This window comes from Aptenodytes patagonicus, chromosome 5, assembly GCF_965638725.1.
Source record: "Aptenodytes patagonicus chromosome 5, bAptPat1.pri.cur, whole genome shotgun sequence".
In the NCBI taxonomy this organism is placed as follows: domain Eukaryota; kingdom Metazoa; phylum Chordata; class Aves; order Sphenisciformes; family Spheniscidae; genus Aptenodytes; species Aptenodytes patagonicus.
The window spans coordinates 73,540,479-73,567,056 of NC_134953.1; the positions used below are offsets into that span (position 1 = coordinate 73,540,479).

At 44.6% G+C, this 26,578-nt stretch overlaps 1 protein-coding gene across 1 annotated transcript in view; it reads right to left on the reverse strand.

Moving 5' to 3' along the window:
• Positions 1 to 1,852: 1,852 nt before the first annotated feature.
• Positions 1,853 to 26,578, reverse strand: part of DDAH1 (dimethylarginine dimethylaminohydrolase 1) — a 67,030-nt gene continuing 42,304 nt past the window's right edge. Inside the window, exons 2-6 of the mRNA XM_076340536.1 lie at positions 25,744 to 25,843; positions 24,486 to 24,559; positions 23,764 to 23,883; positions 6,928 to 7,071; positions 1,853 to 6,492 (exon numbers count right to left, since the gene is read on the reverse strand). Coding sequence (XP_076196651.1) covers positions 6,376 to 6,492; positions 6,928 to 7,071; positions 23,764 to 23,883; positions 24,486 to 24,559; positions 25,744 to 25,843 — 555 coding nt within the window. The 3' untranslated portion in view covers positions 1,853 to 6,375. The remainder of the gene's footprint in view (positions 6,493 to 6,927; positions 7,072 to 23,763; positions 23,884 to 24,485; positions 24,560 to 25,743; positions 25,844 to 26,578) is intronic.

Here is a 26,578-nt window from a genome sequence, read left to right on the forward strand (position 1 = left end):
CCTAGAAAATGTTGTAATGCTGTGACAGTTTGTGAGAAGAGGTCGATCGGCTTTTCAGAGCTGTGACTGGCTCCAGGTTTTCTTCCCCCCTCTGCCCTCATTGATCAACCCCTCTCCAGGCAGCCTGTCCTTACTGCAGAGCAGGGGCCTCTACCTGGGAGCTTCATGTGCTCCCATCCCATTCTGCCTCCTGGTCCTTACTCAAGGGTCTGGGTCCTGCCTCAGGACAACCCCTTTTTGGAGCTGGCAGGACCCCCCCCCCCCGAGCCCCTCTGAGAGCAGCGGGACTCTACACCCACAATTCCTAGGGAGGAGGAGGAAAGCTGCCAGGCAGAGAGAAGGGAAAGAGTTTGGTTCAGTTACAGATCCAGATCGAGGGCCTTGCCCAAACTGAATGGATGTCTGCAGCTACCAATGGCAAGTTTTCAACTACAAACCCACAGCAATCAACCTACAGCTCGTGAATTTTTGGGGGTGAGGTTGTTGAGAGCATCAGAACGTCTGGACTTTATGATGCAGGAGACTGTGACTGATGCTTTTTTGGCAGGATGTACGTACTTAGAGCGGAGAGTGAATTCGTACACCCAAGTGCAGAAGTCTCTACTTGCCGAGGTAATACTCTACAGCTAAATTTTGCAAAGGGCACTCCTTTTTAAATGACTATTACGCTTTTGCAGGTTTTGATATTCTATGAGGAACTTCTTAGTGTGGCAAGTGGGAGTGGCTTGTATAGCTTTCGTTATTTTTAATTATTGCCATTTAGAAATGAATTCAAGTAAATTGGTACCAACTCTCTCCTGTAGATATGGGTACACAAAGATGCATGTAAATGCAGTAGTTTACTATATTAATTGCACCAAGATGAATGTATCCACATTAGATGTAGCACTGATTTAAATATATTAGTATAAAAATCACACTTTTAACCAGTGTAGTTAAATTAGTACAAAGGCTGTATTTAGATCAGCCCTAATGAAATCTTTCCTTGTCCCTGCTTCTCCAGCAAGAAGAGTATTAGATTATGGTTTGTTTGAAGTCCTATTACTAGCAAAGCTGTACAGATTGGAAGTGATGTAATTCTTTTGCTACAGTACTGTTAATTTGCGTTGGCTTTCTTAAAAAGTTGAAGCCACGATATTGAGGCCTTGGAACAACTGAATCTTGGCTTGCCACAAGGTGGCACTGAAGGCCCACGAGCACTTACACACCCGTCCATGAAGCCTGGAACAACTGCATTGTCTCCCGAGATCGTTAATCCTAATATCATGACCTAATGATATTAGAGCACAAGGCTACAAGCAGAGATTAGCCCCACATGCACTATTTGTAGCACACAACAAGTAGTATTTAGATATAAAACATGCGACCGTCTGTCATGTTACCACAAAGCAATGTCTGAAATGTAGTCACCTCTCTTGACATCCTGGGGGAGAAAAGACACAAGAGCTACGTGAATAATTTAACCGTAACGGTCGTGCCACTACACCTTTGTAGTTTCACCTTTTGTAACTTACAGTAAATACAGGAACTACAGAGAAAATACTATACTACAGTAACATCTGTTTAGTTATCTTGGACAATAATAAAATTTAGTCACAACCATTGCATCTAGAACACACAGGCAATATCCCCTCTCTATACATTATTCTTAAATGTAGAGTCTAAAATCACGATTTGTTTTTAAAGAGTCAAGATTTCTTCTAACAGGCTGAAAGGTTTTAGCACTAGTACCTATAATTGGCTTTATTTCTAGGCATGTAACAAGCTTCCAAATAAAAAGATGACATGAAACAGTATTAAATTGTATGCATACGCTTTCAGTTTCAAAACAAGAGGCAAAAACTACACAGGGCACAGTACAACTGACACTTTATTCCTTTGTGATGGGGATATATAGTATTGAAACTGCGAGAGTCACAGAAAAAAAATCAAAGTGCAAACCTCTATTAGAACAGATTATGGAATGTATTGATGTTTTTGGCACAAAAAGTGGGGAACTATATACTGCAACAAGATTTTCAGTTTAATGAAATGTAACGCTTCTGCGCTCAGTAGTCATATTTGTGCACTGCAGAACAATACAATGTAAAACAGTGACTAACACGATTCACATGCAACTCTATACAAGTTACATCATACGTCCAGTTAAAACTTTTCTGAAAATACATGTGAGGTCCAAAGGTACTTTGTTCATAATCACTTAACAAATACCATTCTTTAAGCAGTCTTATCTTTTCAGCTTCCTTATTGATAAAAGCAAAAATGGAGAATCTTAAATAGCAAATTATTTTCCCCAAATGGTTCCGTGTGAATGTTGATGTTTTCTATCAAAGTAATTTGGCTCTGACTTCATTGATATAATGTATTAGAAGCTGAATGAAATCAAAAGCTCTTTTTTTTCCCCATATGTCATCCCCAATTTGCTGTGAACAAGCAGCGTTCCGTGCACTGACTTTTTGTTTTTAAAACTGGACATTGTGTTGCGTATGAGCTCTGTACCTATCACATGGAAATCACCAAAAAAATCAGAGCATAGCTTCATACAGTGGCATCTATTTAAGACTGAAAAGGAGCACATTAGCATGGAAAAGACAAAAATGCAGAAATGGAAGAATTCAAGTTTATCTTATAAGGTACAGTATGCATTCACATTTTCAATGCAGAGAGAGACACTGTATTCACATTCTGGTGAAGAAAGAATCCCACATATCGCCGTTCTCCCTAAACTCTTAGCACAGATAACATCCATGAAAGACCTATAATGCACATTGGAGCTCTTTCATTTGAACTGAGCTAAACTGATTGCTCAAAGGGAAAAAAAAACCTTTGATGAGTAATTCAAGCCCCACTGCTGAGCTATTAACCACAAGAACTGCTGCACTGGCCTGTTATGTCATATAGCCTGACAGTTGTTATCAAGTGTTTTATGTGGGCAGCTATTAGTGTTCAGTGTCTCATCTCCTTTTTTGGTTTGGGATTTTATTTTACTATTTATATTAATCAAGGATGATGATATATATCGGGCATCTGAGAAATGTTCTGGTGACAAGATGTACAGGATGCCCATTAGATGCATATGTATCACAGCAGAAATGTCCTCACAACTGAATTCTTCGTTTGGGCAACAGAAAAAATAGCAAACAGCGAGAACAAGAAGCATTTGGCATGATTTTAGTTCCTAGTACCATACTGCAAATGCACAAACTGAAGTGCTCTTAACGTTTTTGCTTTATAATGCCAGAATAATGCTAAAAGCGGAGAGGTGAGGGCAATCCCACTAACCAGCTTAGGTAACTTTCGGCATCAGGCTAAAATGTAATTTAGAGCATCTATGTTAGGAGGCTATGGTACCTACTGAGACCAACAGAGAGAAAGCAGGTGTGATTTAGAGCACCTAAATTCTGTGCCTGAAGTTAGACAGTTTGAATACAACTTGAAATCATCACCTGAGGGAATTCAGGTCCCTCAGCCACTCCCTTGCTCTTTCTGTATACCAAAATGCAGCCTTGAAGACAAGGAAATCTAAATGGCAACAGGTGAAAGACCAACCTCTCTGGCAATGCAGATGTTTCTCAGCTCTGACATCCCAACTTGCCCCCTCTGCCTCCCTTGGGGGGCCAGGGGAATTCATTGTCACCTATTCTATTGCTTTCAGGGACACAAGATATCAACAATGTCCACCACAAATGTTTGTCTTTTCTGGAGTAATCCTAAAGAAGAGGAGTCACCCTTGTCACTCTCCGGATCTACAGCTCCTGTTGACAATCATCCTTCCAGCTCAAAAGAAGTCGCTCAGAGCTGAAGTGGACCCCTCAGTTTCTCCTCCCTCCTGGCACCTACTCAAGGAGGGAGCGAGTTTAGGATAGTCCACCGTGGGTTGGGGTACTTTGGAGTGAACAGTGAAGGGGGAGGAGTACAGAAAAAGAAGACTCAAGTAGGAGAACCGAGGCAACGGAAGGCAAAATCATTTGGGGTTAAAAGAGAAAAGTGCTTATCATGCCATAAATTAGAAACGAGAGTCTGAGGAAGAGAGAGACAGGTGAAAGGTGAGAGAGGGTGGAAGGAAAAAGAAAACAACACAACAAAGTTTGAGAGATAAATTGACTAGAAATCCCACAGCCTAACACTGTCTCAGTGTAGCTGGATGCTCTGGCTCCTTAGCGAGAGGAGGGAAGAGGGACTGAAGGACATGGGTGGGGGCCAGGCCCCAGGAGGTGCATGGACAGGTCGGGGGGATTCTGTTCCGTCTTTGTACGGCAGCTCCCACGGCTGCGTAGGTTTTTAACAGAGTACAGCTTGCCTCTAGAGGGTCACAGTTAAATACCGCAGGGTCACTTTTTGGCACAAAATCTTTGTTTCATGTCAAGTCATTTTAAAATACAAGATGCTTTATCAGATATTTAAAAAGCACCAAGGGAAGGTAGAAAAAGAGATTCCCCACTGCAGTGTTTACATCCTTAGAGCTTGATCACCTGGGTCAGGCTTAAATGACGGCGCATGGGAATGGAGGAGACAAAGGGGAAACATGAGGAGAACCCTTTGGGATAGCACGCAGCCATAAAACCAGCACTTGCTGTTTGGCTGGCTAAAGACTTCCTTCGGGACATGCTCTCTTTTCACATACATTATATTTGCTCATCATTGCTCTCTCCCTCGTGATACCTCGTGTCATCACAACATACAGTGTGCCCACAAAGCATCAGATGTATTCCGGTAGCTGCCAGGAGGTTTCCTCCTCATTAGCCACTGAGATGAAGTGAGAGAGACGCTGAGGAGTACCTACGGAAATGAGTACTTGTGTTTCCTCCCTTATGACTGCACAAAAAAGCACGCAGGTTTCCAAAGGATATCCCAATTGTGTGCTCGGTTAATACTGTTTGCTTTCCTGCAGACCACATTACCTGAGCCCCCCCCCGCAGCTCGCTTCCTACTGTCCCTTAGCAACACGCCACAAGTGGTTCAGGAAAGGTGGAGGAGATGTCTAGGAAGTTGATAACGTGTTCAGACTATTTGTCAGTCTCTGGAGAGTTCCCACTACTGCCTCTGTTTGGGAATTTCTCCATCCTTAGTTTACAAATGATTTAACAAGAAGCATGTGAATACAATGGGGTATGCTTCACTTTGGTGAAAAAAAGTATGACTCAGTGGGTAAACATGTTGTGGAATTTGCTACAAAAATTATATTTGTTTTAACTGAATACCACAGTAAATATTCATGCAATTAAAAAAAATAAGATGGTTATTGTTCCAAGGAAAGCTGCCCCAAGGGCAGATAAAGTACAAATGCCAATCTTTCAGGAAAAAATAGCTTCATGAGCATAATCCAGGAATAGCTGTCCTTCAACTCCTTCTATCACCCTTTTCTTTTGAATTTTGCTAGTAAGTGGCCTCTAAGGGAGGAGAAAACAGAGAGACAGAAATAAATTTTTAAAAGTAATAAATAAAAAAGTAAACAAAGAGAATTAAAAAACCCCACATTTTAGATTACTTTTGTAGGTTTAACTTTTCCAAAAGCATCTCAGTCTTTCATTTTTGTGGTCCGGGTGCTCCCTGGGATCTGGCCTTTTTAAAAACTCCTCTTCCATTCTCACTACATTGAAAGTCACAGCCTTAGCAGCAAACTGGGACCTGAACTTGCAGGATGTTATCTTGTGTGGCTGCACTACTCTCTCTTTTTCTGTCATTCAAGTTTCCCAGGCAGACATTGCCCTTGAACGCTCCCGTCGGAGGAAGCTTTTTCCGAAGTTGCTACCTGGCGTCTGAAACTGATTCCAGCCACAACTCTGCCCAGCAGCAGCAGCAGCAGCAACATGATATGGCCGAGACAGTGAGCACAGTCCATTGCCCACTGCTCCAGCTAGCGTACGGAAAGCTTCCCTGCCACACAAGATACCAAGTTCATGAGCCCACTGAGTCTTCTTCTGTCCCCCTGATACCTTGCATCACTGAAAGTAAAGAGGACCGAGGAAGGAAAAAAAGATGCAGAGCAAGGAAGCAAGAGAAAAAAGACAGCAGAAGGGAACAGTGTAAAGACAGCGGAGGTGCTTGAAATGTTGAGAATTAGTTGGTTTTCATAAAATTTTCACACAGACATGTTAAATCACTAAAGCTAGGGGTTAGCCATTATAATTGTCTTCTGCTAGCCCATGGGACTAACGTACTTCAGAGTTATGTGCCCCCCAACAAACCGTACATCCACCTTAAATACCATCTGCAAGGACATAATAAAAATACACAAAGCAAAAAATTTGTAAACAAGGGTTAGTAGCACAGTGGTACAGTAGATTGTCAATAAAAACAATAAAAGTGTGGATACAGATTCGTCTACCTTGTGTGTAACATTATTGCCAGTTACAAGGGAGGGACTCTGTAAACTCATAATTCTGAAGTTTTGTTAATAAGCACAGAGCAACAGGTGAGCGCCCCGTCTACTTTCTCCAGTTCTGTGTTGGCTATTGGGATCAGCATGTGGTCCTTCAGTTTTTCAAATACCTGTTTAGGAAAGAAAACGGAACAGAAATCATTATACTTTACGCGTCTCTATTTTCCCTTTTCTCTAAGTATTTACAGAATGAACAGGCATGGATGTATCAGCGGGTGCTAAGCTGTCTCATCATTTCTAATCACTAACATTTACAGCGTACGTGGCCTTTTGGCTATCGGATTCATGCACATCAATACTGCAGCGAGGGGAACTGTTGCTACGTCCAGTTATGCAGAAGAAGCGCCAGGGGCACAAGAGACAAAGTAATTGCATCAGCAGCGCAGACGAGAACAGAGCCCAGGCCTCCCACCTTTCACCATCTGGTATTTCCATGATGGTGTACAACAGCCCATTCTGGAAAGCACCTGATTTCAGTTCCCACTGACTTCCCGGCGAGGCCGGGATGCTGGGGGTCTCCCCGGCACCCTCAGCGCGGCTCTCACCTTCGCGCTCTCCGGGTACTCCTCGGGGGCTCGGTGCAGCAGGACGTGGCCTTTGCTGGGAATGTTTAAGTAGATGCAGTTTGCTGCGGCATCGTCGGGCACCGTCAGCTTGTCGTAGCGGTGGTCACTCATCTGTTGCATGGTCTGTCGGGAAACACAAAGCACAGCTATTTAGACCACAGTAGCAGCCCCAAACAAATGGGAGAACAGAGCCTTCAAAAAATAGCTAATTGCGATTGCCAAGTCAGCCAGGAGCCATTTTGCTATGCAGCAAGTAAGGAGATCTCTTTTCATCTCTGCCTTCCCAGGAAGAATCTACTAACCCTAACTGAAATGAGCAGTAGAAAACCTTTGTGAAATGGTTCCTGCAAGTGGCAGGATTAAGCAGAGCACTCAGTAAGCATCGTCCGTGGGGTCTTTTCCTTAAGGAATGTGCATTGAGTACGGAAAACTCCTGCTTGCATTGATGGAAACTATAGGTGCTCAGCACCTTCAAAAAAAGCAGCCATCATTCAATATTTACAAAATGAGCGTGAATTAACACAAACAGGACAGGAACAGTTCCCAGCTTGGATATCAGCCCAATCTTAATTCTTTTCAAGGACCTCCTTTCTGCTTTCCAAGCAGTTACTCTTTCACTAGGCACCTGTGCTGGGGAGCGAGAAGGCACGTCTGCGCTAATCCTCGTTCCCAAGGGGACAACACAATAACCTTCTCAGAACAGTAGAGCTGGTGGGTTTCAGAAGTTTGGTTTATAAATATAGGGCTCATACACAAATTTGGGTCCTGGCTGTAATTTCAGAGACAGAGACTCTCGGCACACAAGAAGCCTGAGATCCCATGTTTTGGATCAGGCTCAACTTTTTAATAAAGATGGGAAAAGCCTGGAGACAAGACGCCTGACTCCCCACTGTACCAGTCCAGCTTTACATCAGCTTCACCTTGACAGAGACCTAGAATAACGCAGAAGTGAACAAAGCTCCAAGACAAAATCTTTGGTCCTACTGAGAGCCTAAGCAAATTCAAGTGTTGCAGCTTCTCTCCTAGCCCCGCTATGTTCCCACATACATTGCAAAGATGCAAACAGAAAGAAAAGGCTTTTTTTCAGCTTAAAAATACACTAATATAATCTTAGAAATAAACTGGTATTCTGATAACAAAATTTTTCAACAATTTTTCCCTTCTCAGCGAAACGCCACAGATTTACATCATGTAGCAGAGAGCAGACCTTGATTTTAGGCACAGTTAAATTAATCTTTAAATTATTTGCAAGTGCATTTGTACTACTTCTCATTCATTAAAAAATATTATATGGAACTGAATTATAACGAGGATCTACAACATACTGGGAAGCAACAAAGCAACTCACGCTTGCACACACCTACAGTAAGTAATTCCTTTATAGGTCTGGATACATTTTTCATGTTGTAGCCTGAGTCATCCACATCCCACGGAGAACATGAAACTCGCAACGAAGAATGCCGTGCATTCTTGAGGAAGTGTTATCAGACTGTCATTTCTTGTTCCTTCTGCAGTTATGAAACTTTCCCGAGTTCCCAAGGTCACATCTACCTCCATAAAAGGTTAACATGTTTTTCTGGGAAAAAATCCTTGCACCTTTACTTCACCGGATGTATTTTTATTACTGACCTTACCATGATTGACTTTCCTATTTATAATTTCGTTTCTGTTATGTTGCCAAGATGTATTTTATAATGCTTTCCTTGATGCTGCAGACATCTAGCAGCAGGTGAGCGACATGCTTGCACCCAGTGCAACTCTTCTCCCTGGTAACCAGAGCCAGCAGACTCGTCCTCTACCTGCAGCTTCTCTTTTCTTCCCTACATAATCTTTTTAAGTCTGGATTAAGGAAACACATTTATTAAATCTGCACTGAAATACATGTAGAGCAAAAGCCACCATTCCTGGATTTTGCTCAGCTCCCAAACAGTTGTGCTTTCTCCAGTCCTTGTTGGCAACAGAATCCTGATATTGTAGGTTTTCTGTAGGAACAGTTCATTCATCAGAAATACATTGTGAATCACTGTGTAACACTTCCGTATGAAATTACCAATGAATTCTTAAGCAGAAGGGTATGGACACATCTCCCATTTGTTCATTTCTGCAAAATGCTGAAGTGAGAACACCAGCAGCAAGCAGAAATGAAGCACAAGTGGCAGGGCTCTAGCTGTGCCAGCACGAGGCACGAACCAGCGTTGGGAAGCCTGGGACATGATGGAAGGGCACGTTAGGAGCATTGTTTTCAAGATTAAAAAGCACAGAAGTGGTGGCTGAATTAATTCAGAAACAAATGAGGAGAAAAAATGAGTGGGAAAGTGAGATAAAGCAGCACGGGAGTTTGAATACACAGCTGCGACAGTGGGAATGGGATCTCAGCTAGCTCGAACACCACCGCAAGAAAGCACGTATTAGTTACTGGAGGCTTGACAATACAGGATTACTCTCTTCCTCAGCTTTTAAGATAAGATGGATGAAGCATTGGCGGATGAAGCGTTCTACAAGCGGCTGGCACAAGTCTCTCAATCGCTAGCCCTTGTTCTCGTGGGGAACTTCAACTTCCTGGATGTCTGCTGGAAATACAACATGGCAGAGAGGAAGCAGTCTAGGAGGTTCCTGGAGTGTGTGGAAGACAACTTCCTGACACAGCTGGTAAGTGAGCCTACCAGGGGAGGTGCCTCGCTCGACCTGCTCTTTACTAACAGAGAAGGACTGGTGGGAGATGTGGTGGTCGGAGGCCGTCTTGGGCTTAGCGACCATGAAATGGTAGAATTCTCCATTCTTGGTGAAGTAAGGAGGGGGGGCAGCAAAACCACAACCATGGACTTCCGGAGGGCGGACTTTGGCCTGTTCAGGACGCTGGTTGAGAGAGTCCCTTGGGAGACGGTCCTGAAGGGCAAAGGGGTCCAGGAAGGCTGGACGATCTTCAAGAAGGAAGTCTTAAAGGCACAGGAGCAGGCTGTCCCCATACGCCGTAAGAAGAACGGGCGGAGAAGACGACCGGCCTGGCTGAACGGGGAGCTCTTGCTGGGACTCAGGAAAAAAAGGAGAGTTTACTGCTTGTGGAAGAAGGGGCAGGCGACTCCAGAAGAGTACAGGGATCTCGTTAGGTCGTGCAGAGAAGAAATGAGAAAGGCAAAAGCCCAGCTAGAACGCAATCTGGCCACTGTCGTTAAAGACAACAAAAAAAGCTTTCACAAATATATTAATGACAAAAAGAGAGCCAAGGAGAATCTCCATCCCTTATTGGATGCGGGGGGGAACATTGTCACCGAGGATGAGGAAAAGGCTGAGGTACTCAATGCCTTCTTTGCCTCAGTCTTTAACAGGCAGACCAGTTATCCTCAGGGTACTCAGCCCCCTGAGCTGGAAGACAGGGACGGCGAGCAGGATGAACCCCCCGTAATCCAAGAGGAAGCAGTCAATGACCTGCTACGCCACCTGGACGCTCACAAGTCTATGGGGCCGGATGGGATCCACCCGAGAGTGCTGAGGGAGCTGGCGGAGGTGCTCGCCAAGACGCTCTCCATCATTTATCAGCAGTCCTGGTTGACGGGGGAGGTCCCGGACGACTGGAGGCTTGCCAATGTGACGCCCATCCACAAGAAGGGCCGGAAGGAGGATCCGGGGAACTACAGGCCTGTCAGCCTGATCTCGGTGCCGGGGAAGATGATGGAGCGGTTCATCTTGAGGGCGCTCACAAGGCATGAGCGGGACAACCAGGGGATCTGGCCCAGCCAGCACGGATTCATGATAGGCAGGTCCTGCTTGACCAACCTGATCTCCTTCTATGACCAGGTGACCCGCCTAGTGGATGAGGGAAAGGCTGTGGATGTGGTCTACCTGGACTTCAGCAAGGCCTTTGACACCGTCTCCCACAGCATTCTCCTAGAGAAGCTGGCGGCTCACGGCTTAGACAGGTGTACTCTGCGCTGGGTCAAAAACTGGCTGGACGGCCGGGCCCAGAGAGTTGTGGTGAATGCAGTTCAATCCAGTTGGCGGCCGGTCACGAGCGGTGTTCCCCAGGGCTCAGTACTGGGGCCGGTCTTGTTCAATATCTTTATCGATGATCTGGATGAGGGGATCGAGTGCACCCTCAGTAAGTTTGCAGACGACACCAAGTTGGGCGGGAGCGTTGATCTGCTCGAGGGTAGGAAGGCTCTGCAGAGGGACCTGGACAGGCTGGATCGATGGGCCCAGGCCAATTGTATGAGGTTCAACAAGGCCAAGTGCCGGGTCCTGCACTTCGGCCACAACAACCCCGTGCAGCACTACAGGCTTGGGGAAGAGTGGCTGGAAAGCTGCCCAGCAGAAAAGGACCTGGGGGTGTTGGTCGACAGCCGGCTGAACATGAGCCAGCAGTGTGCCCAGGCGGCCAAGAAGGCCAATGGCATCCTGGCCTGTATCAGAAATAGTGTGGCCAGCAGGAGTAGGGGAGTGATCGTGCCCCTGTACTCGGCACTGGTGAGGCCGCACCTCGAGTACTGTGTTCAGTTTTGGGCCCCTCACTACAAGAAGGACGTTGAGGTGCTGGAGCGTGTCCAGAGAAGGGCAACGAGGCTGGTGAGGGGTCTGGAGAACAAGTCTTCTGAGGAGCGGCTGAGGGAACTGGGGTTGTTTAGCCTGGAGAAAAGGAGGCTGAGGGGAGACCTCATCGCTCCCTACAACTACCTAAAAGGAGGTTGTAGCGAGGTGGGTGTCGGTCTCTTCTCCCAAGTAACAAGCAATAGGACAAGAGGAAATGGCCTCAAGTTGCACCAGGGGAGGTTTAGATTGGATGTAAGGAAAAATTTCTTTACTGAAAGAGTGGTTAAGCATTGGAACAGGCTGCCCAGGGAAGTGGTTGAGTCCCCATCCCTGGAGGTATTTAAAAGACAAGTAGATGAGGCGCTTAGGGACATGGTTTAATGGACATGGTGGTGTTGGGTCGACGGTTGGACTCGATGATCTTAGAGGTCTTTTCCAACCTGAGTGATTCTATGATTCTAAGAAGGAAATTGTATTTGCAAGCTTTCATCCCTGTTGTAACTATGCCTGCATGTTGAAGTAAAATTTCAAACCCTACTTTCTTGAGAAAGCACCCTGGCAATAACACCCCAAACCTGCCCCATAGGGAGGCTCTGGATGCAGCAGAAATGCACTGATAAGCCGCCATCAGGTTATTTTAAAGACCCGTGGGGTTTTCCATATTTCTATTATGTAAAGTCATTGAGCACATGTGCCTGGCCAGATAGGACTCCAGGACAGAGGAGGAGATAAAAGCAAGGTCCTTTGATTGTACTTTTATCAGATACACCCCAAAAATACGTATTTTTTGGAAATGACAAGTTTACAAAGACTATAGAGCTCGCACAATGCATTTGCGGAGGGCTGGCTTTCTGCCCACAAGTGTTATATGACGAGCTGCGTTAAGAGGCAGGCATTTCCCGCATGCCTAGTTTTTCTGGGAATTTTCTTCAGCCTGAAGAGGGTGATTTTCATTGCGCATTCTCTCAGCCCTTAGTCATGCTTTCCTTATACTGAAGTCATTCGCATAGCCTAAAATGCCTTTTCTATAGTTTTTTACAGTGTGTCCTCCAACAACTGAGGTAATGGATAAGCTAAATAATCCTAAATATGAAGGAGCATTATGCATGAAGGAAAAATGTGTACGTATTTAGGGCCTATTATCACTGACAGAGTTAAGATGACCACATGCACTTTCAAACCAAGCCAAGCCTAGTTACAAATTTTCCCCCTCCATGAGGACGGCACTAGTCCGAGCCCTGCTGCCATCTGGGACGTACCCGCATCCAGATTACTGCGGGACAGGCAGCGACCAAACCCACCACACCTGCAGCGCGCCTTCATATCTCCAACACCCCACAAGCAAACCCAAACATACAGTGAGTGTTCCTCTTGCTAACGTGGCAATGAACACTGCACTTAAAAATGCCTGTGCCATGTCAATAGAGAAGCAGAAAGTGCAGATTTTCAGGGTCTGATTTTTGTTTTGGTTAGCTCCTGCTCCCCTAGCCCCCAACATTTAGAAGAAAAAACAAACCTAAGCCCAAGTCAAATGCATGTAACCCTACACCCACAGGATCATTCCCTCACCAGATTTCAGTTACCTTGTCCTAAATCCTTCAAGTCACAGTATTCTTAAAAGAAAACTATTCACTTAAAACTATTGAAGATATTTTTTCCATCCCATCTCTTCCTTCTTTCCAAGCACATTAAAGTTTGGCCTGGTTTACACTGATGCTTAAGGAACATCTGGCCTGGGGTACAGTGCAAGTTGGAAGACTTTAATCCAAGAGATTGTCAATTGTGAGAAAAGATTAAGCTACATCAAGACTTTGCCTGCAACGGTGAAAATTAAGTCATTTGTGGTGCAGGGCAACTAACACTGATGAGAGGAATAACTCGGCAATATGCAAGTCACATCCCCCCAGGCTGGCTGGGAGTTGGGAGGACAGCCTGCTTCTCTTCTGCTTGGAGGAAGGACCACTTGTCTGGGAACGACAGCAGACTTATGCCTTTACACACTTAAGGCAAAAGATGAGGACGGGCACCTGGCCAGTACATTGCCATCTGGAGGGAGGACTGAGAAAGGTAAGTTATTGCTCACTACCTGGAAAATACCTCCGATTACCAAACCTGCCATTTTTTAATGCTTGTAGAACCTGGAAGTGCTTCTTTTTTAGTGCTGCATGATGTGGGTCTCCAGCCCCACGTCAGAGGTGACGATATCCCACTTCTGGATCCTAAGACAGGGACTGGAGGCAACATTTCTTTTCTTTTTTGAACTTGCCCCTTGCTTTTAGAGCTCCCCTGGTCCCTGCACTGGGAGAGACAGCAAACAATTGATCCCCAGCCACCTTTTCCACATCACTCCTGATTTCATAGACATCTATCATCCCCTCCTAGTTGTCTCTTTTTCAGATTATAGCCATACCTTGCTTAGTTTGTCTCCTCAGGCAAGCTATTCCAGGTATCTGGCCATCCTTATTGCACTTTTCTGAATCTTTCCAGTTCTACTCTATCTTTTTTGGAATGAAGGGATCATGCGTGCGAAGTGCACGCAACAGCCAACATGCAGATGCACCACAGCTTTAATCAGTGGCATAACGATGTTCTTCATTAGGCTTTTAGCTGAGCTGGCAATTTCAACAAGCCCAGGATCTTATTTCTGTGGTAATGATCAGTCAGAGCACATTATTCCGTATGTGATGTCCACATCATCATTCTCCCTGTCCCTTGCTGCACATCACTTTACACTTACCTACACTGAATTTCATTCATTGTTTTATTGCTCTGTCTCTGTCTATTAAGTTCTTTCCTCACTTTTTCGTATTTGGAGAAACAATTGGCACTGGAGAGAGAAAGCAGCAGCCTCAGGGTTCAACGCAAGAAAATGCAGGACAGAGTGGGGCTGGAGAGCTATGCCACGGTGCTATGTGCCTGGATGCGGGGACTCAGCCTGCCATACAAACCACACTACTCAACAGCTTCTCAGAGTTTCCTTGAAATGCAGCAGTGACAACAGTGACCATAAAGAGTTGGCCAAGCTAACCAGAGGGGACAGAAGAGCAGAGCTGGAAAAGCCAGAGACATTCTTGAATGTCAAGATCTAAGAGGAGTGTCACCCCTGAAATGCAGACAGGCAGGAGAGACAACAGTGGGGTAGACTCAGTAGGAAGGGGTCAAGACAGACACTTTGAGCAGCATAAATCACAGTAGAATGATCTAAGGCTTCTTGTCAGGTACCAAAAAGTCTGCTAGAGATACAGGATAGGATAGACCCTATGGATGCAAACTGCATTCTAGATCTATTTGAAACCAGCAATGCCACAGTCTGCCATGGTCAATATGCCAAATTTCTTAGCCCATACACAGCCAGAGCGTTACTTTAATTTCCACCTACCACCCACGCTCTCAGCAGCTGGGCTTTGGGCTTCTCCTCCCTGCTGCACCCTCTCAGTCATGTTTTCCAGAAGGCAGAGTTCTTTAAGCAACCTCTCCCACCCTGCTCCTCCGCTTTTCCTGGTGCAGGACACCTTTTGCATCACGGCAGATGTGACGGGTACCACGTGCCATTCACACGCGCACCTGTGCTGCTCTCCCCCTCTGAACCACCTTGCGTCACGGCCACACTGTCACCTGTCTGCCAGCTCTGCCCAAGGACCACTGCAAAGGGAAACCACGACCTGAGGAGGGGAAAAGGAAGCGGCTTACGTATGTTGTTGCTTTCAGTCAAGAAGGCGAGAGGACGAACATCCTGTCTTTTGGAACAGGAACCCAGGGAGAGAATAGTCAAAGAAAAAAGAGCAGCAAAGAAATAGAAACATGAGTCCCCATTTACGCAAGTCAAATGACATCTTCTCAGACAGCCTCTGACCCGGCTCCTGTGGCTGACAGCCTTACTGGTGACGACAAATATATATTGAAAGGGACACTTTCCTCGCCCTTTGGGGGGGCGGGGGAGGGAAAAAAAGACTAATACAGCAGTCTCTATTCTATAAATATATACTTTTGAGTCTGTATCTTCCAAAAGACTAGATTCTTCTGCATATACGCAAACTGAACAGCACTGACACTCAGTTAAGCACAGTATGTTTATTACACCATCTAACTTAATTAAAAGAAAAACACAACTAGTTGCCTTTTTAAAGTAGCAGGTCATCTGGTACTCAGTGAAGACCTGCGTCCTCTGAGACGCCCTATACCCCTAATTCATAAAGTAATGGAAAATCAGAGGGAGCTGAAGGAAAGTGCACAGAATTTTACAAATTGACTAATTTTCCTATCTATAAGGCTGAGAGCAGCAGAGTCTCATTTTTTAATTTTTATTTTTAGGGGCAAGTTGTCAATTGTTCTCTGGATTTCACTAACCTTTCTTTGTTGCTGCATTACAGAAAAGTCAGCATTCATCTGCACTTTCTGCTAATTCCCTAACTGATGTCATCCTCTTTAGGTTATTAATATTAGTAATCATTTCCACAGCAACCCATTGTGATATCGTAAATAGAGGATTATGACTTCATGTGGGGAATAAGCAGAGGCACAAATGATGAATTCTTAAGGAAGAAGAGATAATGTTTTTATGCAAACTTGTGCATTACTAGAAAAGATAGACATTATACAGACAATAGGAAGGGCAGATTTAGCTGAGCCTTTTCATGCTGCCCGGGGGTACGGGCTGCTTTCTAAGAACACCGGATAGATGAAGTTTTCCCTTAGGTGCCCGTTCTGGAGGTGCTTCTGTGGCACAGCTGGGAACCCCTTAGCTTTTATGCAGGCACTATAACCCTGCTCTCACGCAGGGAAACAGTACTCGGCTTTTTAAAGCTGGCATACTGCAGAGACTTCAGTTATAAAGACAGAATAAGAATAAAAGGCATTTAATCACAGGAATGGGGGCAACTGCCAATGCTAGAACAACTCCTTGCGCCCAAGTCTTTAAAAGCACTGCTCTGATCATAGCTTTGGATACAGACCAAGGGCCTAGTTGCCCAAAAGAGACTCCTTTCTATTTTGTCCTTAAGATGTGGTTTTGATAAGCCTCCCTTGACCTCTGTCAAAACAGTGTACGGGGCTGCATTTGCAATAGCATCCTTCAGGGAATAATTTAAGGGATGAATAAACAGCTCCACTGCCAATAGAAGATATTGAATGGGAGAGTCAAGAACAAGGCAGAGCAATCATGTCCAACCTTTTATCGAAAGCGGGGGAAAAAAAGAAAGGTATTTGCTGACGTCGTGGTATTGCACTACTATACATATTCCGATATACTCCTGACCATAATAAAATCCCATCAACTAATGAGGTCGGAGCCTAGGATACCAAGGACGAGCTCAGAAGTGCACAAGCCACCACTGCTCCGGGTCCCGCTGGGATGCAATGCCACTCAGCCCTGACATCTGCCATGGCCACACTGCCTCTGTAATTAGCATCCGTTCCTCTAAAACGACCAGGTGAAATCCCAGATGTTTCACATGAAACCAGGAAGTACGCCGTTATCCCAGATCTTGGAGGGAATACCCCAGATACAGCAGCCACAGGGATTAAGCTCAGGCCATAAGAAAGGCTGAGAGAGTTGGGGTTGTTCAGCCGGGAGAAGAGAAGGCTCTGGGGAGACCTCATTGCAGCCTATCGGTACTTAAAGGGGATTTATAAGAAAGATGGGGACAAACTTTTTAGCAGGGCCTGTTGCGACAGGACAAGGGGAAATGGCTTTAAACTAAAAGGGGATAGATTTAGACTAGATATAAGGAAGAAATTTTTTACGAGGGTGGTGAAACGCTAAAGCAGGTTGCTGTCACGAATAAGTGGAATGCACGTCACTCAAAAGAGAGAAGCAGCAATATGTTTTATTGAGGTAAAATAATAATTTGACAGAGTTCAATGAATTCAATGGAATTTAAGGAAGTTTAACAGGGATTTGCCACAGTTCAATAAGTTTGATAGCAAGGTTCACCATATTAATTACTGCATGGAAGAAACATACAAAGGAAAATTGAGTTAGAATCGAGTTAGAATGATTCACACAGAGACCAGAGTCATAAAGGGTAAGGAAGACCCTTCCGTTGAGTCACGAGGTTCAGAGTGGACCCCCTTGCTTTCTAAACTCCTGATGAAGCTTAGGTGTGGCTAGGTCCAATCTTAGTCTCAGACTTGGACAATGGTTTATGTCTAATGGAATTACCTATACAAAATTTATAGTAATTAATACTTAATAGCTACATGGATTAGTAATGTTTCATTAATATTAATTCAGCATGCTGTCAGCCACTTACTGAGGATCTATCGCGAGTAAGGGATCTTTTGGCCTTGGGCAAGGAAGGATATCTTCGTCTCAGGTAAGGAACCTCAAACCTTGAGAGGCGTCCCAGCTCAAGGGAAGAGTCACCTGGCATGCAGTCCAGCTGCAATTCAGGGAGAGCTCAAATTGGACTTATCCAAAGATTTGCCATTGGTAAAAGGTCTCTCTGCCTCGAGGAGCAACCTTGAGAGGCATCCCAGCTCAAGGGGAGATCACCACCATGCAGCCACGCTGCCTAGCCGGGAGAGCTCAAAGATGGCTCACTTAGGCTGTCATATTTATGGAATAAAGCGGTTGGCTTGTAGTCAAATCACATGCGATGGAAAGGTAGGCATGAGACTCCTTGTACCCACAACTTTCTTTGTTCCTTGATAAATAAGTCTTGGAAAAGTCACCTGCTTTAAGCCATGCATTAATCGCATGATCGGTGTTCCAAGCTCATAATGCATCAATGCTCACTGTGTCACTCTGCTCCTTTGTGGGTTTTCAGAGCGCGGATTGAAACTAGAGGAGTTCTTGGCCCGGCTATGGCTCAGACCTTTGCCTCCTTTGGAGCCTGTACCAAACCACTGCTAGTTTGGTTAAGGGGTTGAGTGCATCCGTCACAGTTGCCCAGAGAGGTGGTAGATCCCCATCCCTGGAAACATTCAGGGTCAGGCTGGACAGGGCTCTGAGCAACCTGATCTAGTTGAAGATGACGCTGCTCATTGCAGGGGGGGTTGGACTAGATGACCTTTAAAGGTCCCTTCCAACCCAAACTATTCTATGATTCTATATGGTGGGATGAGTGCTCTCCACATCGCAGCCCTCACCCCTAGGCACCATGATGGGTTTCCCACCTTCCTTCTAAGTCATCCGCTCCCTTCTGAGATCCATCAGCAACCACCAGACACTCAGCATTACCGCAGAGCAGCAGGGTCAGCTGGAGGCTTTCTCTACCAGTCCTGTGGGAAGACCCTGGGGTTAGTCCTTTGGAGAGTGCCCAACATCAGAGCCTACCCAAAGAACAACCCTCATTTCCCAATGGGTGAGAGAACAACTTCATTAGCAGGCACTTGCTACAAATACAACACGTACTGCTTGCAAGGGAATAGCTGAGCTTGCCAAAGCTGAGAACAACACGTGTAACCCTCACATCCTTTGGGATTGCTACCAAGTTATCCAAAGGGTGACAGAGAATGGTTTGACCGTAGACAAAGCTGTTTAAACCAAGGACTGTGTCCACCATCATCTGCTGCTGTCCAGGTCTTCACTCATCACAGAAAGCAGAGGGGGGGTTTGTGCTCTGTACCAACCAACACGAACAGCTGACGGACAGAAACGTGGCTTTTCAGGATTTAGTATAGATTGAGAGAATATGGAAAGGAGTGTGTACCAGATGCTGTGTCATGGTTCCCACTGTCATCTTGCCTAGCATTTGCTGCTGGAACCTGAACTGGATTACGTCCCGGGCCAGTTCCTGCTCATCTGCAAGACCCCAGGGTTGCATCCCTCGTTGTGGAAAAAGCAGTGCAGAGTGTTCGCCCGCAGCGCTGCCCCATCACCTCCCTACGCTGGGGCCGGCACCATCACAGCCTGAATTCGTCCTCATTCACGCTCACGGTAAAGGTCTGCGACTCCAACAGTGCAGGATCAAAGCCCTAAAGTGACATGTTTGGAGGAAATCCTGGCTTCACTGAGGGAACAGAAAAATAATCCCAGGCTCTACTGGCTCAACCGCCATGGCCAATGTTCAACTATGGAGTTATGTGTACGGAATTATGAACAGGTTTAACTACAAGAAGGAACTAAATGCATGCGGAAAACAGCAGAGGGAAGTTAAAGTTTCAGATGTGACAGCCACTATAGGCCCCGGTAGTTTCTGCAGTTAATTTGTCTCTCTCTTTCACCCAGTTTCCTCGAGTGCCCTTTTCATCTCCAGCCCAAATATTCTATACTTCCCAGAGCCTGAAGAGGATTTCATGGTTAAAATGTCACTTCTGATTTATTATCTGCTTCTAGCATGTGCTCTATAATCCTAAACTCTGTGCACTCATTTCCTAGCTCACTTGCAGCGCTTTACATTACACACACAGCACCAAACTCACGATCAATTGCACTCTGCCATTTGTGAGCACCAGATGCAATTTCTTTTTCTATTTTTAAAGTATTGTAAGGCTACAGGAGTTGCAACAATAAGAACAATCAAGAAAAAATTCTCTTTCAAACAAGATTGTTAGTAGGAAGATAAATCCTATTTTAAATATAAAATGTTAGCATAGCATGACATAGCAGTTCACTTGTTGCCTAACAAGACATGCTACAGAACGAAAACAACTCAACCACCAGAGATGGTAAAAGACAGCTTAATCATCTTGCTTGTATGATTGCATTTCCAGAGCAGACATGAAAAATGGCAACAACAAAGGAGAGGTTTAAAATAACAAGCTATCACAATAAAGGAGTGCCATGCTGGGCTGTGCCAGGCAAATGACTCAGTAGAAGCTCAGGGGACCGTACTGCCACACAGACTGTGATGGGTAACGAGAGAAGCAGCTGACAGCACTGCTATAGCTCAGTCTATCTGGTGAAACCCAGGGAGCAGCTTTTAATTCTGAGTATCAGTGCCTCATAGAGGTCCTACTGCAACTGCATTTCCACAAGACTGCAAGAAGCTGATTACCAACTGATTTTTTTTTTCTTCTTCGGAGGCAAATGAACAAATACAAAGAAATCACTGAGGTCAAAAAGCAAGAATTCAAACGTTAGAGGAAGCTAGTGATAAGCACCACTGCCAACTCCGTCATTTCCAAGACAGACGCTTTCCCTATTTGTTTTCCAATAATTTCTCTGAAGAGATTTAGACTCCTGGAGGAACAGCTAGAGGTTCCCCAGGATGAGAGTGGAGTTGGATCCAATACACTGAGCAAGAAATACACTCTGGGTAACTTCATACGTTGCTCTGACTGCGATGTGGTTGCCTGATGTAACCTGTCAGCTCGCTGGGAGTGCGAGAAGGGCATGTGCTACGGCACAAAACCGCTGCTCTGGGCCAGAGTCCCTAACCCCAGCTGGCAGGGTGCGAGCAAACACAACATATTTACATGTCACACACATGTAAACGTGCTGCTAAATCTCCAATTCAGAGAGAAACACACAGAAAACTGACATAGGTGATTTATTTTTTAAAAGATATCCACCAACAATCAAAGACTACTAGATTACCTTGTTAATTACCATTTTCTTTTAAAAACGTATCTGCTTTTACTGTACCTTGATTAATGCTGGTATTTACTTGACAGCTAGTTACCAGCAACATTTAATCAGCTTATCCAAAAAATATTTTTGGCTACAATAGCTAAATTGATGCACTGCAACATCAAGCCGAGCTGTGCAAAAGGCTTTAATCAAACTGATGAGTTCTCAGATTAGTCCTGGCTCAAGTTCAAATTGCAGCTCTGAGCAACCAGTATTGTACTTGAATTTTGCTCGTGTTTATAAACACTCTACAAGTATAGGGCTGTCTGGATATCTGCAAACTTCATCAGGCTTCTGCTCGCGATGCATTTCGAGTTTGAGCCTGAATATTTGGGATAGTGCATATTTCACAGGCCAAGATGCAGGGCACTTTCCATCCCAGACTAAATCAATCTCACAGCATCAGACCTTTACAACCAAAACCATTTGTCGTTAAGTTTCTCAGAGGAGAAGACATTGGTGATAAGCTGGGAACGTGCTCCCAGAGCTTCACTAGTGATTTCTAGTAAGAGAGTAACTTTGACAGCTTCTTCAAATGAATGAGCAAACTTAAAGCCACTTGAAACTATGTGGGAAGCCAAGGGACCGTCCTCTTGTTTAAGAGCTCCCCTAAGCTCATGCGGAGCAATCAGGCTGCTATCCTATTCCCTTAATTGCTGCCAGGCTGCAAGTCTAAGCCAGCCAAGACTGCACTTTCCTGGCCTCCATAATTCAACCCATGTCCAGTAGGGGAGATTCTGGGATTTGAAATGTTGGTTTTATCTTAGCTGGGGACTGAGAAATTTTAAATCTTGAACTGTCACAAGGTAAAAAAGAAAAAAATACCCACCAAATCTCTGCCAAACTCTGATAGTAAAAATGATGCTGCTGGGAAATGAAAAGTCCTATGACTATGCCCATGAGGAAAATGTGAGAGATCTGAAATGCAAATGTGCAATGAAGTATCGCAGCATGGCAGTAAGGACAAGAAGTCTCTCAGGCCTCCATCTTGCAAATACTTAAGGATGTTTTAAAGTAATAAATATCACTAGCTTACTGAAGCCAAGAAGGTGTATAAGACGTGCAGAATGGGTTCCTAAGCTCTTTGGGGGCCAGGGGTGTTGATTTCAGAGTTACATACTATTTCTGTTGTAAACGCTCTGCCCGGCACAGATTCAGATCAGCAGCCTTGGGCACCAATAGCAGTGCTGTTCTTTAAAATAATTCATGCTTTAGAACCGGGGCAAGAGATATGAGTCGGGTTGCGTAAGTTGCATTTAAACTGAGCGGATTTCAGAGAATTTTCTCACTAGTTAAGCAGAACTATCTCCACACCTCTTCATTTACTATAAGGGACACACAGCTGGCTTCCTCCATGCGTTAGTGATCACGTTGCATCAAGGAGGCTTCTGTAAAGCCAAAGAGCAAAGCCTGCACTTAGGTTCTTATTTATTGGCAAAAAAATCAGTATAATCATAAGCTGAAAATTTGGGACTTGCTGCCATCACTGAAAAGTAGATTTTGGTTTAACCATTGAAGGCAAGTCCTGATAAAAATGCTTAAGACACTTAGCTGCAATGCTTTCAGACATGCTCTGGCTTACCTGCATCTCAAACCAAATCATGCAGGATGGTTGGTCCTAATTTATCAAGAGGGACAAACGCCCTCAAGCTTCACTTCAGGTAAAGTCTCAGTTGCACTCTGCTGTTTTGGTGCCCCAGCCAAAGTTTCTGCTGCAAAGCATCAGTGCCTGCAGCTGTGCTACCATGCAGGAGCATGCAGGATGCTGATCCTTCAGCCGAGCTGTCTCGTTGCCTATGTGCGTAAGGAGATTCATGGCCTCAGGTATCTCTGTGCCCACATCCCCCCAAAAAATTAATTTGGTAGATCTGCTCTGAACACACCCAGCAGGCAGGAAAGCCACTGTCCCCAGTGCAAACCACAGGAGCAATAAACATTTCCCATTGAGGATGTTGGTGGTAGTACAGTGTTTAGCTGCTATACAACAGATTACTGGTTTGCAAGTCTGCCAGCAAAGAGAGACCCAGATTCATGAGACCTCTTAGCCTGAGGGTTCAAACCCACACCTCCTAATTTAAAGGAAAATGTTTAGAGACTCAAATTATTGGCAAGGCTGGGGTGAGACTACTCTCCCTCCCTTCTGCTGAAGCCACGTTGTTATGAGACCCTCATGGGACCAGAGAGGAAAAAGCGTGACCGGGAAGGAACTTGACTTTGCAGCCAGGTGATGGAGGAAGGAGGGATGGGGAGTCCTGGACTCTGGTCCCTGCGGCTGGAGTTACTTACCGACCTTATCCAGAAAGTCCACACTGCAAAATGTGTACACAGGTCATCTTCGCAACAGGGATCAGACCTCTCTCCCTCCTCCTTCGTGCCAAAACTTTTACTTCCCCTCTGGCAATTTTAAAAGCCACGTTTCCTCATGGCAATATCTGAAGTAAACGTCTCCTACTGCTCTGCTGATATCTCCTTCCTCCCTCCTATCACCAAATTATCACCTTTTTTAGTCAACAAAGCTGTAAGTAATAACCTGCATAATCCATTTTAAACTGTATAATCCATTTATTTCCTGAAGATAGCTAAAGCTAAATTAACATCACTGTTCTTTTGCCTGATATAAACATTCTTTATGGTTTGCACATACAGGAGACCCTGAGATGTACAGATTTCCTCTTTCATTCATCTATATCTATTTTAAAATTCCAGCATGCTTGAGCAGAGATTAAAAACAAAAAAAAACGAATTTGTTGTTTAGAAAATTTTCTTATGTGCTTTACCTTGAGGGCTTTCTGTGCAGCTTCACTTGATCCAATAGCAATCAAGTTTGGTCCAGCCATGCTGCAAAAGCTCTTCAGATGCAAAGAATCATGAACAGGGACTGTGGAGACAGCATAATCCTGTATAGGAGCAAAGAATGGTTGCTATAAATATTTTTAAATTGTCCTAGTTCCATAATTATATTGAGACATTCCATAATTAATTTTACTCTCTGCAAATTAACAATAGCAACGTATCCCAGGGCACAGTGTCAACTGTTTAAGTATGACATACCCCTCTCTGGACCAGCTTGTCTTGTCTGGTACACTGGAGTAGAATCCAGAACATGTTTCAAATATTACTACTGTTGCAACTGTAAAGAAATACCTTAAAATGCGTAATTAAACAGTACGTACATAAAACCTCTCTAGGGACCAGCAATAAGAACACGTTGCTGATACATGAGAACATTAAGAACGTGAGTGTTGATATGCTCTCAAATAATAACAGCCTCCCACTATCCAAGTTACTTTTATGCAGTGATCTCACATTTCACATCCAACTTCAGCATCTGTCACTTTACAGGATGCTCAAACCTTTTCAGTAACTTGTACCTTTTTATTTTTTTAGTAAGTCCTAAATAAAGCACTTGAGTGTGACGAACATCTTGGCCAGTATAATTTTTAAATTGGTTCAGTGGATGATAGCTTATATTTCCTGTGGCATGAATGAATCTACAAACCTTAAATGTGTCAGCCAGAATTTCTGCACCACGTTGATTTGTCCGCCTGGAAAGACCCACAAAAAATTCTCTGCCTGGAATGAAAAAATGAAAGGCAAAACAATTACAGCTTTTTTTGTTTTTTTAAGCCATCCAAAAAAATCACCACATCAGCTCCTTCATCAGAACATACACATTTTAAAAACAGGCCAGCTTTAGAGCCATTCTGAAGCAATCTTTCATGGGTATCATTTTCTATATTTCTTTTCTCAAGTTGAATAGTAAAACTGAAAATTCAGCTTAGAAGAATGCAACCTGCAATTGTGAGCAATTGTGAGCTGATAATTTGAAGCAATTATCTTTTTCCAGAAGACACATTTCACCAGAAGCATAAATAGCTTCCTCTTCTAAAGCTCTGCAATGGTCACCAAGTCAGGGAAGAGAACAGCTGGGCTGGATTAGTACAGCACTGACTGACCATTTCCCCCTCCCTCTGAGATTTCCTCGGGCCTCGAAGGCAGCTCTGCAGCCACCGGCATCCTCCAGCTCCAGAGGAAATCAGTGCTGGATCTGCACTGCATTAGAAAGGCCTCCCTTCCCGGTCTGCCTCTTTTGAGACCCTTCTTCCCCCTCGGTGAACTAAGGCAAGCAGCCAGCCTACTGTGATGCTGATCAAAATAAACAGGCTCATTCAGCACAGGCGGGGAGCAAGCGTGTGCACAGCCGATGTGAGAAAATGCTTAATGGGTTTAATGACATAAAAAACACAGTCAGTATCTTCATCTTTGAAGTCAACCATGCATATAAGTTGTCTAGCACATGACATCTGGCAGGCAACTCCACCACTTTCTCCATAAACTAAAAGTGCTTTTTTTTGCATTTGATTCATTGAACTAGTGACAATTGTCTGCATCAAGCTTTTACAAGTCCTGAAAATGAGTCTGGTGAACGTAGCTGCTTGTAATAAGAAATATGAAACAACTGCAGGCAGTTGACTACTGAAAGCATTTTTCTTATTGGCACTTTACAGGCTAAAATAAAATTTGTATGCACAGTGCTGCTCTTTGTACTGTGTGTACTGCTTCTTCATTTATTCAGGCATTAAAAGCAGGACATCGAGGGTTGCCTTGAAAATTCATCTCTCCGCTACATTCATGACATTTAGTAAACAACTGATTTAACAAACCGCACGAATGACATTTTATTATGCAGACGACAGATAACATGCCGTCTTTGAGGCAGTCAGAATATGTAAACAGCAAATTCACTACTACTATACCTGTAAATAAGACGTCTCCACCATCCAAGGTTGCATTTTCATCTACCATCTCTACTATATTGAGGTTGAGACTTTCTAGTACTCTCTTCATGGCTTCAACCTGTTTAAAAGAAAGCTGTTTAGAATATATTGCATCATTGAAAAACTTAAAAAACCTACCAGAAATACATTTCATTAATAACAATTAAAGTCCTTTAACAAGACGGACGGCGGGGTCCTTTGTGTCTGTGCCCACCGCAGTTCCCCAACTCTCTCCAGAGGCCTTTGTGGTCTGGAGGGGATGGAGTGTCTAGTGGCAGTGATTGAGCTCTTGCCTTTGCACAGGAACCATGCAGCACCCAGAGGAGACAGATGACGGGTCCAAAACGCGTGTTAAGTCTGGTCCCTCTACACAGTAATATCCTCTCTTGCAAATCCTGTCCCTTCGATTTGAGCAGGAATAAGGACCAGCAGGAGTGACGTTCTCTCCTTCCACGCTGCTCAAACACAAGACATGGCTCTACCAGCCATGCAGGTGGCAGCTCTACCCCAGGCCCCTCTTCAGTCAGGGGGGTAAAAACAAAAATCCCCAAATAAGTAAATGTTCATTTTCGTTACAGTTTTGCAACTTTACTGAGCACTAGTTCTTCTTCCATTTTTGAGCTACCTTGCTACAGAATTACAAGACCTGTCATGTCTGTCTGTTGTGCGGCTGGCTGCTCACCCCAGAGAGCCGCACACGTGGCAGGGAGCTCGGGGCAGGGAGCCTGGGGCTGCCGAGCCCATTTCCTGCTGAAAGTAGCTCATAACAGGAGCGGGGAATGCAGCTTCAGCAGGTTTCCTCTTTCCCAGTGAT